The sequence below is a fragment of the Pecten maximus genome, chromosome 14 (assembly GCF_902652985.1).
Source record: "Pecten maximus chromosome 14, xPecMax1.1, whole genome shotgun sequence".
Classification (NCBI taxonomy): domain Eukaryota; kingdom Metazoa; phylum Mollusca; class Bivalvia; order Pectinida; family Pectinidae; genus Pecten; species Pecten maximus.
This window is the reverse complement of record NC_047028.1, coordinates 23,067,791-23,085,883: the sequence shown is the minus strand read 5'-3', so window position 1 is coordinate 23,085,883 and position 18,093 is coordinate 23,067,791. Positions and strand designations below refer to the sequence as shown.

At 35.8% G+C, this 18,093-nt stretch overlaps 1 protein-coding gene across 1 annotated transcript in view; it reads right to left on the bottom strand.

Annotated features, from left to right (window-relative positions):
- Window positions 1-379: 379 nt before the first annotated feature.
- LOC117342156 (myosin, essential light chain, adductor muscle-like) overlaps window positions 380-18,093 on the bottom strand; it is a 33,466-nt gene continuing 15,752 nt past the window's right edge. The window contains exons 2-5 of the mRNA XM_033904169.1: window positions 6,015-6,161; window positions 3,567-3,734; window positions 3,155-3,241; window positions 380-2,613 (exon numbers count right to left, since the gene is read on the bottom strand). Coding sequence (XP_033760060.1) covers window positions 2,573-2,613; window positions 3,155-3,241; window positions 3,567-3,734; window positions 6,015-6,161 — 443 coding nt within the window. The 3' untranslated portion in view covers window positions 380-2,572. The remainder of the gene's footprint in view (window positions 2,614-3,154; window positions 3,242-3,566; window positions 3,735-6,014; window positions 6,162-18,093) is intronic.

The following is an 18,093-nucleotide window of genomic DNA, read 5'->3' as shown; positions in this document are numbered from 1 at the left end:
ACATTTGAGTATTTACCATGAAAACAAAGAAAAATTAATTATATACATGTACATATAAAAGTTATTGGAGGTATATATCACTTTGTTTGATCTGGAGTTCTCCCCCTTACAAGGTAATGACTGGAGTGACTTTCAGCTATTTTTCTTCACATTTAGAGAAAATCCTTCGGCGTTACCGATTCAAATATGCTTGTTTATATTTCACATGACATCAAACTAAGTAGCATTCAGCCTTCAGGTATATGGTAGAAGTTGTACTCTGTCCTGTGTATTGAATTTGTGATATTTCTGCTACAATCTTATACACTACGATGTTTATATTTCAACCGTGCAATACATTACTAAAATACTATGACGAATAAATAATAAACGATAAATGTACAGTTTTCAGTTTATTTTGCAGACAAACATTAAAATAGGAATGTTGCTATTGACAACTAAAGCACCTACATCTACAAGTAATTTGTATTGTATTGCAAAAACGTCGGTATAGATATGTAGAAAACATTCAAACCGTAGTTTCGTAAATTCTAATAAAATTGACCATTTAAATACATACTGTCTATGAAAGATACACACTATTTGTTTGTGATTGTAATATATGTGTGTGAACTGTTATCAATAAAATATGTAAATTGCAGTAAGCAAATATTGTATCCAAAATGTGCTTTCTTTCAGAACATTCCATTGTATTCAATTTCTGAAAGACAAGTTTTTAAACAAATAAGATGTTCCAGTTAGGATGAAATAGCAGGGAAATATTTTATCAACTCCTCAGAAATACAAGGCGCCATTTACAGTTGTCTGTTTTGTTTTCTTAAATAAGGATACACTAATAAGAAGTCAAAATAAGAATCTAAGAAAATATGAATGAACATAAAATGATAAAACAGCGCAAAATGGAAAAAAAAAATGTTTTATTAAAAATAATTTGTCTGGATTAAACAAATTGGCGTTTCTTTGATAGCGAGTATGATAACATATGTCAAAACGAAATAATACTGTTGAGCTGAAATTGTATAAGTAAAAGATAATAATATATAACATAAAGTCGAACCTAAATATAGAAAAGTGAGAAAAAACAGTCTGACATATTGTTCTTGAATTGAAATATGATCGCTTCAGTGTATTGATTTAAAAAAAAAACTTATTGCATGGCATCATTTCTTACACGAATTGCTGTAAAATCAGGTCTTTTCGTTCATTTTAAAATTCGGTGGTGTCAAAAACATAATTTCATACTTTATTTGCAGACTAAATCATGGCAATGAATCCATATAAAATGCTGAATATCTAAGTAATTTTTGGACACATGAACTCATCACTAGAGAACCCACAGAATAAAGGAAAATATAAAACTCATGAAAATTAATCATTTTACAGTAACTGTATAATTAATTAATAGGTCTAAATGACGAAACGCATGGCCATATAAAGTTAAACCTTGTTTCGTTTTCCTCTGCACGCCTGATTGAATGTCAGCATAGAATACACCAAACGCCGAGAACACAAAATCAATGTGATTTTTGCGCGCGTGGTTTATACAAAAATATGGTTGATTTTCTATTCTAGGTGTGATAAACACATTCAACATACCTGACAAAGCAGATAGCGTTTTATACACACATAAAACAAATAGAAAAAAATGCCCAACACTGATTTCCCGTCTGTTTAAAATATTATTGAGAAATTTGTAATTATATACAAGTGCGCAGGGCTCTTTAAGACATTTAAAATAAATATTATATATATATATATGTATAATAACATTTACATTGAGATATCGTATCAATGCATAAACATGTAAAAGTGTATAAAGACACTTCTCAAAACAGAAAACTAACGACATCTTTCTAAATCCTAATTTGCATTTAATATAAGCTACTATATATACTGTATATAATAAAGATATACCAATCTCTTAGATATCATAATGCAAAATGGCTAATGGCTGCTTTCCATCGTTGTTTTTGGGTAATCATGTTCCAACTTTAGACATAATGTTCATAAGAGAGTCGTATAAAAATTGGTATTTGTCTTAAATCTGAAAAATATATAGATAGAATGATAGCTACCGCTAAATTTCCTTTTTCGAATAAAAAAGAAAGAAAAAAGAAAAGGAAAAAAAAACATTTTCCAACCAATAAGAAGATGCTATTGTCATTTTGCCAATCATCATGTTGACGAACCGAAACCGATATTTGTTCTTTTCTGTAGTTCAGTTGGTAAAATGAGAAAAGACAAGGAAAATACTAAATTTCTTTAAGATCATAATCAACTTATTTTTCAGAAAAAAAAGTCCTGGTCGTATTGTACTATCTGATATTGTCAACAAGAATTCAAATATCGCGGAACAAGAAATTAGATATAGTAAATGTATTTCTTTTTTTCGAAATGCAACGTTAATCACAAATGCAATCCATATTATTTGAAGCAAAATATTGTCTGTGATTTTATCATTTTTTCCACGAAATACGGCCGACTAATGAACAAAATCCGAAATGTAGCCTCGGTATCCAAAGTCTCAACATGGTTATCATTCAGTTCACTGGCTGCGTAGCATTAAATGATTCTAACATCCCTTTGGTCCATCCAACACCTTCTGGATAAAATCTGTAAATAGATAAATAAACAAAAAAAAAGAACATTGAATATACAAATAAATCCTTTCAAATATTGTGCATTTATTTCTGTAATATCAGCCTGTGGTTATTCCATCATGACAATAATTATATGGATTTCTTCCACAATTCACAAATTCAGAATTGCATCATGGACCATACCAAGACCGGAAATGACGTAACTTCTGCTACGGATAGTTGTTCAGAATCAGGTGATCACGATTTGGTCATCTTTAATAGAATCTTTTAATTGTGAGATCAATCTATCTTTTTTGGTGGCTGATGTTCAATTACTCGGACTAAGTTTTGTTTCAGAATATCAGCCCTCAGCCGAACCTTATGTGTACTTAGTGCCGAACATCAAAGGAGTACCACATGGATAAATTTTAATCAAAATAGCTATCAGATAAATGTTGTATGCCGTGAAGGTCCTTTCAAGTCGAATACATCAATGATAACACTATCTTTAAATAACCAATACTTTTGAAAAAGAAGTATATGCGCCTAATGATTGATATTAATAGCCTACTCACCTTCATATTTAATATTGCCATCCAAATCGGCTTGTATGTCTGTGAGTTCTAAAATGTCGTCCAATTCTCTATCTTCTAATCGGTCACCTGCCAATCAAAATAATGAAGCACTGGTAGTAAATCCAGATATATTTAAAAAAAAAAATAAGCAGTAACCGATAACCGATAATAAATCGATAAGTGTGTGGTAATACTAAACTGCATTGCACATCCCATCCAGATTTTGACATTTATTTCGGCATGTTTTAGTTTCCTCAGTCACATTATAGATTCAAACAATTTAAGCCCTTAGCATCACAGACGAGTCATATTAGGACAAAACAGCTGTATAATGTATTTTAATCTATTTTTAACTTAATTGTATCTAAATCTGGATTTCTATTAAAAGGTATCGTTTGCACAATTCGTATACCTATTGCTGTTAACATGTGGCGTGCCTCTCCCAAGGAAATGAAGCCCATGCCCTCTCTGTCGAACGATTTGAAGGCTTCCATGAACTCCGCTTTCGTTCCTGTGTCCTTCTCTTTCACAATTTGTTTAACAATTGGCAAAAATTCTTCGAAAGAGTACTGTTTCTCGCCTATGGAAAAAAACAAAGTGGTTACCTTCTTTGTCTTCAAAACAAAATCTGATGCTTTAAAATGAAGCTTAAAAAGGTCTCAGATGATAATAAGAAAATGATTCCAGGTAAAAAAAAACTCAGCTAAACATTATTCCAGGTAATTTACATGTTCATGCATTCTTATATAATAATATCGGCTTCTATTTCCTCCAGCAAATGTTAACGACATTATTTGTATTGTTTAAATTGCTAAACTGCTAAATTATAACATCATTATGTTGCATAATAAAAGAAAACGCCTTCATGTAAGGATTTTCCTAACACAACTAATGACTGTTTATACGGGACCTTTCGATAACTAGTAAGGTATGTACACTGTATGTAAAACGTGTACCAGACGTCATTGAAACTCCAAGATCGATGTCGATTTTGGCTATGCTGCAGTGTACAATAGCCTTGATTTCATACATAATATGTACGTTACTTTCATCACTTTGGAAATTACTATCTCAGTTAACGAATCATTTGGTACCCTGTTTTTTCTCTAAATGGAGATAATTATAATAATGAAAGATTTGATGTTGTTAATAATTAAGCTGGCAAGCTCACTGCACTTTAACCTATCCTTTATTCCCTGCACACCATGTCCTTCTAGTAGATAATGTTAAGGTTCATATATGATCACATCTTTTTTTCTCTCAGATTCCGTTTATTGCTGTCCATCTCAATAATGTTAATTCTAATTGAAGGAAGTGGACTAGTATAAGCTTTCAAGCTTGTTTCCATATCCTGTTTCTGTTTGTCGATACAAAAATGTTGTGATATGCTCTATCAAAAGAAACGAAATAAAGTTTACATTAATGTGATGTATTGAAAATTGGACCGCAAAGACTCGATTCTGCTACTCTTTTCTTTATAACTGGGTCATATATGTGCGAGAGTCTATATGACTCCTCATCTCGATTTAGATTGGCCCAACGAATCGTCACGTAAAAACATTCATTGGTTGTGTTATGAAAATCCTTACATAAGCTTAACTTTCCATCCTGAAGATAATGTTTAGAAATACGGAAATAAACCTTATTTATTAATATTTTCAAACATCGACATTAATAAAATCATTACTAAAACAAGACAGTCAAGATATCAGCAAGAACGTATATATATTAATGATAAAATGGTTGTAACACGGACAGGTTTACGTATATGCATCGTGCAAACGTATATACTGTTAGGTGCTTTAACACCATTCAAAAATTGATCTGTAGAAGTCTCGATAAAGAAAATATTTGCACCATGATTCATTTGGCAACGATCTAGCTGGACCATATAACACAAATATGAGAGTACAAGTTGAAGATACAGTAAATGTGCTGTAACCGAGGACCTACCAAAGCAATAGAAAATACTCCAAAGAGAACCATGAACATGCCAAATGAAAGAGAAGACAACTCAAGGAATCGAGATGACACTAAAACAATTGGGATTGGGGAAAGACAAAAGCAGGAACTGAAGAGATACGAGAATGAAAGAAAAGTACAGAACTGTAACTGGATATCTCTTCAACAAAGGAAAGACAAGAATTATATAATTGTATATTTCGCCTGTTCCGCGTTGTCAGTGAAGTAAACTCTAAAAACCATCTTACAAACATCTCAACTTTGATGGAATAATAGTATGGACTTCCTTCGTATACGTTACGGACATCTGTAGATGTTGATACGTTACAAAACGAATGTCAAATTTTCATTGATTATCAAAATTCATATCAAATGATACATTTAAACAGGCAAAATGTCTTGAGGTAAATTTGACCAGAAAAAATAGTGACCTGAAATTGACCTGAAAATGAAATGAAAATGGGGTAAATTTCATATGAAGAAATTTTCAGGTACATTACAGGTCAATTTGACCTGAAATAATCTTTATGTCAATTTCGGGTGAAATGTTTATGTCAATTTCAGGTAAAATTCAGGAAGATTTCTTGAAATTGATTGACTAATCTGATCTTTTCAGGTCAATTTCACCTGAAAATATTGACCTGAATTTCACCTGAAAATATTGACCTGAATTGACATGAAGACATTTTGCCTGTGTACCCCAGAATATCACCCTTTCGGAACAGTGGGAAGAGAATATATCCGGTCTATTTTTAAATTCAACTGGCTAATCAACAATCCAATGAAGGTTTGGTTTTCATCCAAAATGTACATTGAATATTATCTAACGCAAGCATTATAACTAATGAATTAAAATTACAGAAAACCAGTAGAAAACAACACAAATAAATCATTTTACCCATTTTTTTCGTGCCGCCAGTCTTTCTGACTAGCGTGTCCGTGGGGTTAAGACCACAGCATCGAAGAAGGTCTCCTACTTTAAAGGCATCTATTAGCCCGTCTCGACCATCCCAGAAATCGAAAAGGTCAAATACATCCTTCATGTCTGAAAAACAAAAAAATAATCATTGAAATTTAACTCATTGAAATGAACACAATACGGAAACGGAGGTTCTGGAACCAAAAGAATCCCTTTAATTTAACTGCGAAGCAAACATACCAGAGCAATGTTATGATTTGAGATCTAACGTGACGCTTCCTAAAACAGTACCCAAAATGGAACTTTAAAAAAAGACGAATCTTATTTCATACTTAAACAAGGTTTTATTGTATATCGACATCATGGAACATTTCGAGAGTGCGCAACATTGTTCTTTTTTTTTTCTAATTCAGAAATGCAAAGAAGTGCATGTTGACATAACAATGGTTTTAACAACAAACACAGGAGTTTTACAAGGTCACATAAATAACCTCTTACAATCCACATAATAAGAGATAGAGAAGGGAAAACTCTTCGTTTTCACTGTTTCTGAAACCGAAAAAAATAGGGGAGACAATCTACGAATCTGCATGTAAGTCGACAGTAGTCGCCTCTTTCAACATACTGCAGGGATATCGCGATTCTGTTCTTTCCCTTATATGGGTTGAGTGCTTATACAACAACCGCCAAGCCACTATTATAAAGCTCGAAATATGCGACAAGCTCAAGAAAAGTATGTGGAATATGAATGGAATGCAATACATTCACTATGTTACTACGAGGTTCCCACTTCTCTGTAATGTACATGAATTTATGATTCTATGGAAATGGTGTTTTAATCAATATTGAAGGGGCAAAGAGTTTACCAGCCAAATATGAGTTGCCATTTTTAGATCAAGGCAACAGTTTCCACTTCCTATCAACAATACGTTTAGGTTTATATCATCACTGACGAGTCTTCGAAGGAAATCGCGGTATGGTGTTGTCTAATTCATTTTGGCTCTACTCTATCTCTCTCTTAATTTAATTTGAAAGGTGCTAATATTTTGCGAGTCTATTGTAACGTCATTTGAGAATGCAGGATAGACACTGCTGATTATTTTTGAGTCATCGAAGTTTTATCGTAACCTGTTGGGAACTCATTCGAATAGTGACACGATTCAGAATAAACACATGTATTTAATTATGTTAATGAAATAATGAAAATTATTAGATTCATTGAAAATGATTATTTCTTTTAATTTTGGGTCTTTTGCATCCCATCAGGATTTCGGCATTTCTTTTTATCAATCTCAATTTTTGTTTTTGGTCGCATCCTATCATCAACAGCTGACGAGTCCTAGATGGTCAAAACAGTTGTAAGGTGTCCCTAGCATCACAGACGAGTCCTAGAAGGACGAAACAGCTGTATGATGTCCCTAACATCTCTGATTAGCCCTAGAAAGACTAAACAGCTGTATGGTGTCCCTAACATCACTAAAGAGTCCTAGAAGAACAAAGCATCGGTATGGTGTCCCTAACATCACTGATGAGCCCTAGAAGGACGAAACATCTGTATGATGTCCCTATCATCACTGAACAGTCCTAGAAGGACGAAACACCTATATGATGTCCTTCGTATCACTGAAAAGTCCTAGAAGGACGAAACATCTGTATGATGTCCCTATCATCACTGAATAGTCCTCCTAGAAGGACTGAACACCTTTATGATGTCCCCAGCATCACTGAAATGTCCTAGAATGACGAAACATCTGTCTGGTGCAGTCTAATTAATTCGTGCTCTACTCTAACTCTCAATATGTTTTGAAAGATGCTTGTACCTAATTCGTCTATTAAAAATCCTTTCAAAAACATTCGGGTATCATTATACAGGTACAAATGTATATATTATCTCATTGACAAGTAACTTCAACACCTCTTAGCTGAATCTGATATAACAATGATCGTGTCTAAATCAAAACGTATTGTGCAATAAATAATCATAAAAAGAGTAATTAGTTTGGAATGAGTGTGGGGAATTGTGACATCGTAATCAAGAAAGTTCCGGTTCAATTGATAATTTGATCATTGCAGATATCCAATAAAAACTATGATAAATAATAGGAAATTGAATTTTTAATGAATCGGCTAATTTTCTTAAAGATATATATCGATCTTTGCATGTCTACGGTATTTTGCTTGCTAAAATGTATCCCTATACCATTCATTAAAGGTTCTATTAGTGATTGTTTTAATTCCGTATTCACTGCTTTCATCACTTACTTACAACATTTGAATTAGAACTACGCCCTATTAAATATATAAACCTGGATCAATGAGACAGTGCCACAAACCTATTCTCAAGATACAAGGTATGGAGTTTACCTCATTATATTTCATGACATTTTTTTTTTTTTGTATCATTTAACATCAACTTTACTCTATAAGGTACAAAATAGCCTTACCATAGAGGCAAATTACAACTAAGGTTTACAGCCTTGACACAAACAATCATAACAAAACAATTGAAATTAAAACCCATTAAAACGAGAGGTTCTGATATTAACACAACTCGGAAAACCGCCCTGTTATCATTATCAACATTCACAGACAATGCTCCCCGTTTGGATAAACCAGAGAAGCGCCATTCGGCAAAATTCATCTCATGATAGTTAAAAAACAGAGGAACTCTGTTAACGAGGCGATGACTGGGGGATATACTTAGATAAATATTTTAGGCACATCTCAGAGGCTGATGTTTCCATCTGATGTTGGCACCATAAGGGTAGACGGGCCTACACCGTAAATTGTCCATCCCCGTGGCTTCGTATCTCCTCTCTGTGTAGCCACGGCTGCTACTGAAATTCACCGCGCTTTAATGGCAATTCAGCTATAGATTGGAGGAGAATTCTGGCAAGGATTTAGACCTTCTCTGAGCTGCCGTGGTTTTGCGCAGTATTATTTTCGAGTTAGTGTGGTAAAGTACAAATTAGTTTCATGCAAAGGTTGGAAATTACAAATTTGTCCGGATGTTTCAGAATTTGCCGAAATAATTATTTAAAACTTCATGAAAGACAAGAGTAAAATATAAACAAAAGGTTGTTTGGTTTCAAACAATGCGAAATACATACCAGGTATTTAAGTTTGCACTTTGATAATAATTGAATAACACTTTGAATGGCTTTAAAGTGTATCTGCATACCTTCTCCGAAATTGACTACGGGTTCCTTGGAACGAAGGGAGGAACAGATATTATAAACAGTTTTGAATGCGAAACATGTTACGGTAGTTTTGAATTTGAGGCAATTTTACCGCATACTGCATGATAACATATTAACGCAGTTAGTTGACGCACTCTCAGTTCTTTCTGTCGAAAGCAATATACAAAACTGATTCCGGCGCAATTATGTCAGAAACTGATATTTGCGCAATCGTGTTAGAAACTGATTATGGCACAATCGTAGTAGAAACTGATATTGGCGCAATCATAATAGAGACTGATATTGGCGCAATCATAATAGAGACTGATATTGGCGCAATCATAATAGAGACTGATATTGGCGCAATCATAATAGAGACTGATATTGGCGCAATCATAATAGAGACTGATATTGGCGCAATCATAATAGAGACTGATATTGGCGCAATCATAATAGAAACTGATATTGGCGCAATCATATCAGGAACTGATATTGGCGCAATCATAATAGAGACTGATATTGGCGCAATCGTAATGTATAGGCATGATTTTAAAGCTCGAAAAGCACTAAAATAAGATGACATCTAGTATAATATAATTACATTTTCAATATCAAAAGCAAAAGTGGAGGTAAATAACAATCAGTAACAGCAGGTATTACGAATCATATAACATTTAAATGTAAAAAGTAAAATAAATTGTTCAGCAGAGAGACTATTTTTCGTCGAGTACAATTGAAACTTTTACTTAACTTATAACACTATATTAAAAACACCAAAATATAAACACAAAATCATGAACAGTCTACCACTTCCTCTTAAAAGGTTAGAATAATACAAAACAGATTTGACATCACTGAAATTATCGTGAACCAAAATGAAGAATAGTGTGGGTAGTATTATTTTATGAACATGGAAATACTCGATTAAAGTCTGGTGTGGTGTTTTTTTGTTTTGTTTGTTTGTTTGTTTGTTTTGTTTTTGTTTAGATAAGGCTTTAAAGTCATTGCAACAACCAGGACCATATGAGGACGGGTATCTAAGGGACACCAATAACCAGGGTCATATATGAGGACGGGTATCTAAGGGCACCAATAACTATTGTCATATATGAGGACGGGTATCTAAGGGACACCAATAACCAGGGTCATATATGAGGACGGGTATAACAGGAACACCAATAACCAGGGTCATATATGAGGACGGGTATCTAAGGGACACCAATAACTATTGTCATATATGAGGACGGGTATCTAAGGGACACCAATAACTATTGTCATATATGAGGACGGGTATCTAAGGGACACCAATAACTAGTGTCATATATGAGGACGGGTATCTAAGGGACACCAATAACTATTGTCATATATGAGGACGGGTATCTAAGGGACACCAATAACTAGTGTCATATATGAGGACGGGTATCTAAGGGACACCAATAACTATTGTCATATATGAGGACGGGTATCTAAGGGACACCAATAACCAGGGTCATATATGAGGACGGGTATCTAAGGGCACCAATAACTATTGTCATATATGAGGACGGGTATCTAAGGGACACCAATAACTAGTGTCATATATGAGGACGGGTATCTAAGGGACACCAATAACTAGTGTCATATATGAGGACGGGTATCTAAGGGACACCAATAACTAGTGTCATATATGAGGACGGGTATCTAAGGGACACCAATAACTAGTGTCATATATGAGGACGGGTATCTAAGGGACACCAATAACTATTGTCATATATGAGGACGGGTATCTAAGGGACACCAATAACCAGGGTCATATATGAGGACGGGTATCTAAGGGCACCAATAACTATTGTCATATATGAGGACGGGTATCTAAGGGACACCAATAACTAGTGTCATATATGAGGACGGGTATCTAAGGGACACCAATAACTAGTGTCATATATGAGGACGGGTATCTAAGGGACACCAATAACTAGTGTCATATATGAGGACGGGTATCTAAGGGACACCAATAACTAGTGTCATATATGAGGACGGGTATCTAAGGGACACCAATAAATATTGTCATATATGAGGACGGGTATCTAAGGGACACCAATAACCAGGGTCATATATGAGGACGGGTATCTAAGGGCACCAATAACTATTGTCATATATGAGGACGGGTATCTAAGGGACACCAATAACTAGTGTCATATATGAGGACGGGTATCTAAGGGACACCAATAACCAGGGTCATATATGAGGACGGGTATCTAAGGGACATCAATAACTAGTATCATATATGAGGACGGGTATCTAAGGGACACCAATAACCAGGGTCATATATGAGGACGGGTGTTTAAGGGACACCAATAACCAGGGTCATATATGAGGACGGGTATCTAAGGGACACCAATAACTAGTGTCATATATGAGGACGGGTGTTTAAGGGACACCAATAACTATTGTCATATATGAGGACGGGTATCTAAGGGCACCAATAACCAGGGTCATATATGAGGACGGGTATCTGAGGGACATCAATAACTAGTGTCATATATGAGGACGGGTGTCTAAGGGACATCAATAACTAGTGTCATATATGAGGACGGGTATCTAAGGGACACCAATAACTATTTACTAGTGTCATATATGAGGACGGGTATCTAAGGGACATCAATAACTATTTACTAGTGTCATATATGAGGACGGGTATCTAAGGGACATCAATAACTAGTGTAATATATGAGGACGGGTATCTAAGGGACACCAATAACTAGTGTCATATATTAGGACGGGTATCTAAGGGACACCAATAACTAGTGTCATATATGAGGACGGGTATCTAAGGGACATCAATAACTATTGTCATATATGAGGACGGGTATCTAAGGGACACCAATAACTATTGTCATATATGAGGACGGGTATCTAAGGGACATCAATAACGAGTGTCATATATGAGGACGGGTATCTAAGGGACACCAATAACTAGTGTCATATATGAGGACGGGTATCTAAGGGCACCAATAACTAGTGTCATATATGAGGACGGGTATCTAAGGGACATCAATAACTATTGTCATATATGAGGACGGGTATCTAAGGGACACCAATAACTAGTGTCATATGTGAGGACGGGTATCTAAGGGACACCAATAACTAGTGTCATATATGAGGACGGGTATCTAAGGGACACCAATAACTAGTGTCATATATGAGGACGGGTGTCTAAGGGACACCAATAACTAGTGTCATATATGAGGACGGGTATCTAAGGGACACCAATAACTAGTGTCATATGTGAGGACGGGTATCTTAGGGATACCAATAACTATTGTTATATATGCGGACGGGTATCTAAGGGACACCAATAACTATTGTCATATATGAGGACGGGTATCTAAGGGACACCAATAACTAGTGTCATATGTGAGGACGGGTATCTAAGGGACACCAATAACTAGTGTCATATATGAGGACGGGTATCCAAGAGGACATCGCAGAAAAGACATCAAAGCAATATGTAATGTGGTAAGTGTTTTAATTGGCTGAATGGCCGTTTCCAGAACGTGATATTCATTACTAGATATTGCATCTAGATCGACAGGACGTATATTTGATGACGAAAGCAGACATGACCATAGCCATATCCTCCTGATATTTGTTTTATCATATTTTGCCTTCGTTATGTCGAATTTAGTGTACGTTTTTGGTTAAGACTCCCACACCCCAATATTACTTGTGCAAAGGTACGTTCCAGAAACATCCAGCCATTTGTTTTGTTATATAATATGTTTATCTTGACAATAGAACTAACGCTGGGCTGCAAATGAAAGTCTGTAGTAGTTTTGTGTAAATGTCTGTATTCTGTAAATGTCGGTGACCACACAAAAGCACAACTGTGCAAATAAAAAACAATCATGTATTTTTTTTTTTTTTTTTTCTATATTTTATATTAATAGCAAATCCCTGCGTCTGCTACACCTACAGTCAGAATCATTCGAAACAATTCAAGAGAATGGGGCGAGGGACATGTCTGTAGGAACTGGGCGATAAACGTTGTGGAGAGGTAAAAATAGATTAAAAACTTCGATAAATGTTCTAGAAGGTATACAAAGATGGCTGGGAAGTTTGGGCGGTGAGCTGAGCGTGCATGGATATCCTATACGTGGAGGCTTTTATAGTGATGTAACGTCACATCACGCGCAGGAATCACTTCGCGCGCAGGAATTACTTTACCTCCGGTCTTTTCTATTCTAACTGCATCTAATGGTTAAAAGGTTTGTTAGTTTACATAGTTCCAACACCTGCCAGCATATTTTCTTCAAAAATATCTTTAATTCTAGTTATAGAATTTTGTTAACCATAACACGAACGGATTTTGAGGAACCCGGGCTTACATACTCAAGTTTTAAGAACTAATACTAGAAGCAACATTTAGATTATTTTTTTTTTAAGAATGGCAAAGCTTTACCTATGGACGTGCAGTAGAATATTCTATTTTCAAGATAAAAAAAATGGGCAAAACGTCGATGGTGATAACAACTGAAAGAGTGGCAGAAAAAGGGTTCCGGAATTTGGCAAACTTCCAAAAAGATTGGTTCCTGATATTAGTTGGGTACCATACATTACCGTCAGTCCGGTATTTTAAAACAATTTCCACGTCAAAGTCATTCTGTTCAAAGGGGCTATAGAAACACAGCACGTTTACCATGGAAAAATCTCTTTCTGACTAATATTCCAATTATGATTAATTTAAAGTGAACTTGAGTGAACTGTAGATAGTCGACTAGGTTTTGTCCTACTGTTAATGCAACCACTATCCAAGCCGACTTCATATCGGTATACCGTGTGTGCACACAGCTAGCGGATTGAGTTTTGATACGACGGTGTTAGAAGCCCTTATCCACGTTAATGGATACTGAGAAGGCATTAACAGACGGGTCACGTGATTGGTTGATATGGAGGGTACATGAAGGCCCAGATTTGTCACGAAGACACAGACCTTCAAAAAGTTTTATTAACGAGAATTGCCGGGAAAGTTGAAACATTACACTAACTTTTTAACAGTTACTTAATGATATAGCTCATCATCTTGTAAGAATAATTTAGTCAACCATTTGTGAGTGCAGACTACTCTCCCCAAGAACATGGGTTCGAGATTCGCTGGTTTTCCTCCAACATCCAAAGCATCATTTGTTCCCTTAGAGTAAGAGAATCTCTACAGAGGTTGATTGTTGGCCTTGTAAACGACGTTAAATAAAGGTTATTATCATTGTCAAAGGACTGATGGACACTTTTCCTTCCAGAACACATGTACTTGTTCTTACTTATTTTTCAAAATTGCGGTTGCGTGTTTACATGTCTGTTTTAATTGTTTGTGATTTTTTAAAAATAAATCAGACAATAAGTCAATCTATCACGGCTCATTTTCATGCATTACATTATAGCCTTATCAACTCCTTGCTCAACCAAGCTACAGGGAAGTTTCATGGTCTGCATCAAACACATTCCAGTTGAAGGATCTTTTATTTCAATTTCTATGTACATGTGTGAAGTGGGTCAATGACCTTCATTTAACCGAATATAATTGCAATGCACTCTAGCAATCTTCCTGGCAACCTACATACAACCTTCCTAGCACCATTTCGAAAGACCTTCCTAGCAACCTAGCCTACCTACATCCTTCCTAGCAACCTACCTACATCCTTTTTAGCAACCTACCTACATCCTTCCTAGCAACCTACCTACATCCTTCCTAGCAACCTACCTACATCCTTCCTAGCAACCTGCCTACATCCTTCCTTGCAACCTACATCTTTACTAGCAACCTAACCTACCTACATCCTTTCTAACAACCTACCTAGCATCCTACCTACATCCTTCCTTGCAACCTACCTTCACATCCTTCCAAGCAACCTACCTAGCAACCTACCTTACAACCTTCCTACAACCTTCCTACAACCTTCCTACATCCTTCCTAGCAACATACCTAGCATCCTATCTACATCCTTCCTTGCAACCTATCTAGCAACCTACCTATACATCCTTCTTAGCAACCTACCTAGCAACTTTCCTGCATCTTTCCTAGCAACCTACCTACACATCCTTTTTAGCAACCTACCTTACAACCTTCCTAGCAACCATCATAGCAACCTACCTACATCCTTTCTAACAACCTACCTAGCAACCTACATACGACCTTCCTAGCAACCTACCGACATTCTTCCAAGCAACCTACCTAGCAACCTTCCTATGGACCTACCTAACAAACATCTTAGTTTCAAGTATAGCATCTTGTTCAAATAGTCTATTTTTCATAATATTGGTATGTTTGACATTTAAACTTAGTTAATCTTATTGATACAATTCATCAATTTTCCCAACAAGCCACATGAATGTTCAATAATACACAGTATTGAAATTAAACACAACCTACAGCCATCATTACTAATGTATAAAACTACTTTCAGAAACTTTTATCTTATTTCGATTTTACAACAATTGTGAAACAAGTTATATAAACTTACATTAATCACGCTTGTTGGGCCAGATTGAAGCCCGCGAGGGGTCTTACTGTGTGAAGAAACCAGAGAACCCGTTTGAAAAACACAGCATATTTAGGAATACCGCAAACCTGAGTTCCTTTTTGTATATTGAAATGAGTATACAGTTCCAATTCAGAACAATCTAAAATTCTATATTAAGTTATTCATTCAACATGACGATGAGAGATTACATCAGCGAACCGCCCATGGCGACGTCAGCTTTTATCATCAAACCATGCATGGCGACGTCAGCTTTTATCATCAAACCATCAAACCATGCATGGCGACTTCAGTTTGTATCATCAAATCATGCATGGCGACGCCAGCTATTATCATCAAACCATGCATGGCGACTTCAGCTTTTATCATCAAACCATGCATGACGACTTCAGTTTGTATAATCAAACCATGCATGCCGACTTCAGCTTTTACAATCAGACCACGCATGGCGACTTCAGTTTGTATAATCAAACCATGCATGGCGACTTCAGTTTGTATAATCAAACCATGCATGACGACTTCAGCTTTTATCATCAAACCATGCATGGCGACGTCAGCTTGTATAATCAAACCATGCATGACGACTTCAGCTTGTATCAATCAAATCATGCATGGCGACGTCAGCTTTTATCATCAAACCATGCATGACGACGTCAGCTATTATCATTAAACCATGCATGGCGACGTCAGCTTTTACCATCAAACCATGCATGACGACTTCCGTTTGTATAATCAAACCATGCATGGCGACTTCAGCTTTTATCATCAGACCATGCATGGTGACTTCAGTTTGTATAATCAAACCATGCATGGCGACTTCAGATTTTATCATCAAACCGTACATGGCGACTTCAGTTTTTATCAGCGAACCATTACGTCGATAGGTTTGTTTTTTTTTAATTAAAAACAGGAAACAATTTTGCTGTGTGAAAAGAAATAACCGTTTCACACACAAGAAGAAATAATTAATTAAACGAAATGATAAAAAACGCAACCGAGGAGATGCTGAAACAAAACGAAAGTTGGAAAATGAAGGGTCTTGCCTTTTTTGTTTTAAGTATTACGTAATCTCTACAGCTGAGGTCATGTGACCATCATTGCCTATGGAAACAACGCAGAAAAGGAATAGAGGATTGGTATGCAGAAGAGAAAATAAAATGTCAAATTGGTGTAACAGAGGGTCAGCGAATCTTAGATTTCTGTAAAAACTCTAATGAAAAAATAAGACATTATCAAAAAACCACTATGTAAATCCCAACATAATCATATTATCGACAGCAGATTGTTTTTAGCAGGTTATATGCTGTTCAGTATAAATGCAATTATTTTGCAGCAATAGATGTGTTATGTTCATACCAAGAGGATCGCTTTACTATAAAGGTCTTTAAAGGAGATACAAATCGGGTTGATATATAGTATTGATGTACCAAAGATAATTAGGGATCTATTTCTGTAACAATGACTTGATAGATATCTTTAATATTAGAGATCCCACGAAGTGTTGGCAAAGCTGTGTAAAGGTGTCGCCATATTAATGGATGCTGGTAGGCGGTCTAGGCGGAAACGAGGCTCTACAACTCACTTTCGTCTGTGTTATCTATACATTACAGTACGCTGTGAGATGTATAAATGATTTCGTTAGTTTTTTTTTACGATCTAGCGATGTCGTTATAACCAACTACATCCCGCTTGTTCTTAGCGAATCTACACAAAATTAATTTTCTTTTAATGATGTGATGATAATACCCGGCGCTGCAACATCCACCACCCCCTCCCCACCCTCCTTTTTACACAAAATTCACAAATATTGTGTAAATAAGATATATTTTTCTACAAACTTATGTATTAGTTCTAAACAAATACAACTGATACTTCAAAAAAAAAAATAACTGATTCTTCCAGGGAATATACCCTTTCAGGAAAATATCACAAAATCATGGTAATTTATAATCATAGTGTGAAAAACCTGTAATATAATCACCAAACACGGTAGACAGACGAACATCGAACCCAGTCACAGTCTATCGTCATGGGGTAACAATTCACCCGTTACCACATGACCTTTCAGATAGGACCACTTCTAGACTTTTGGTTGTCTTGGTGAAATGACAGAACACAATGTATCCCTCATTCAGGGAACACGCGCCGAAAAGGCCAAAAACGAGGGATAAGCAAGGGAGGCGTTTGGAAAAGAAAAAGTCTTCGGAAAAAAACTCAATTTCAAAATGCTGCAAGATTTTGCAAAAAATTACATTGCAAGTTCAACGTCCCAAACTTGAAGGGCTTCCAGCTATAATCGCCTCTGACGCACATGTAGTTGGTAACAGCATATAACATGTGAGGATGTATTTCCGAAGTAAAAGA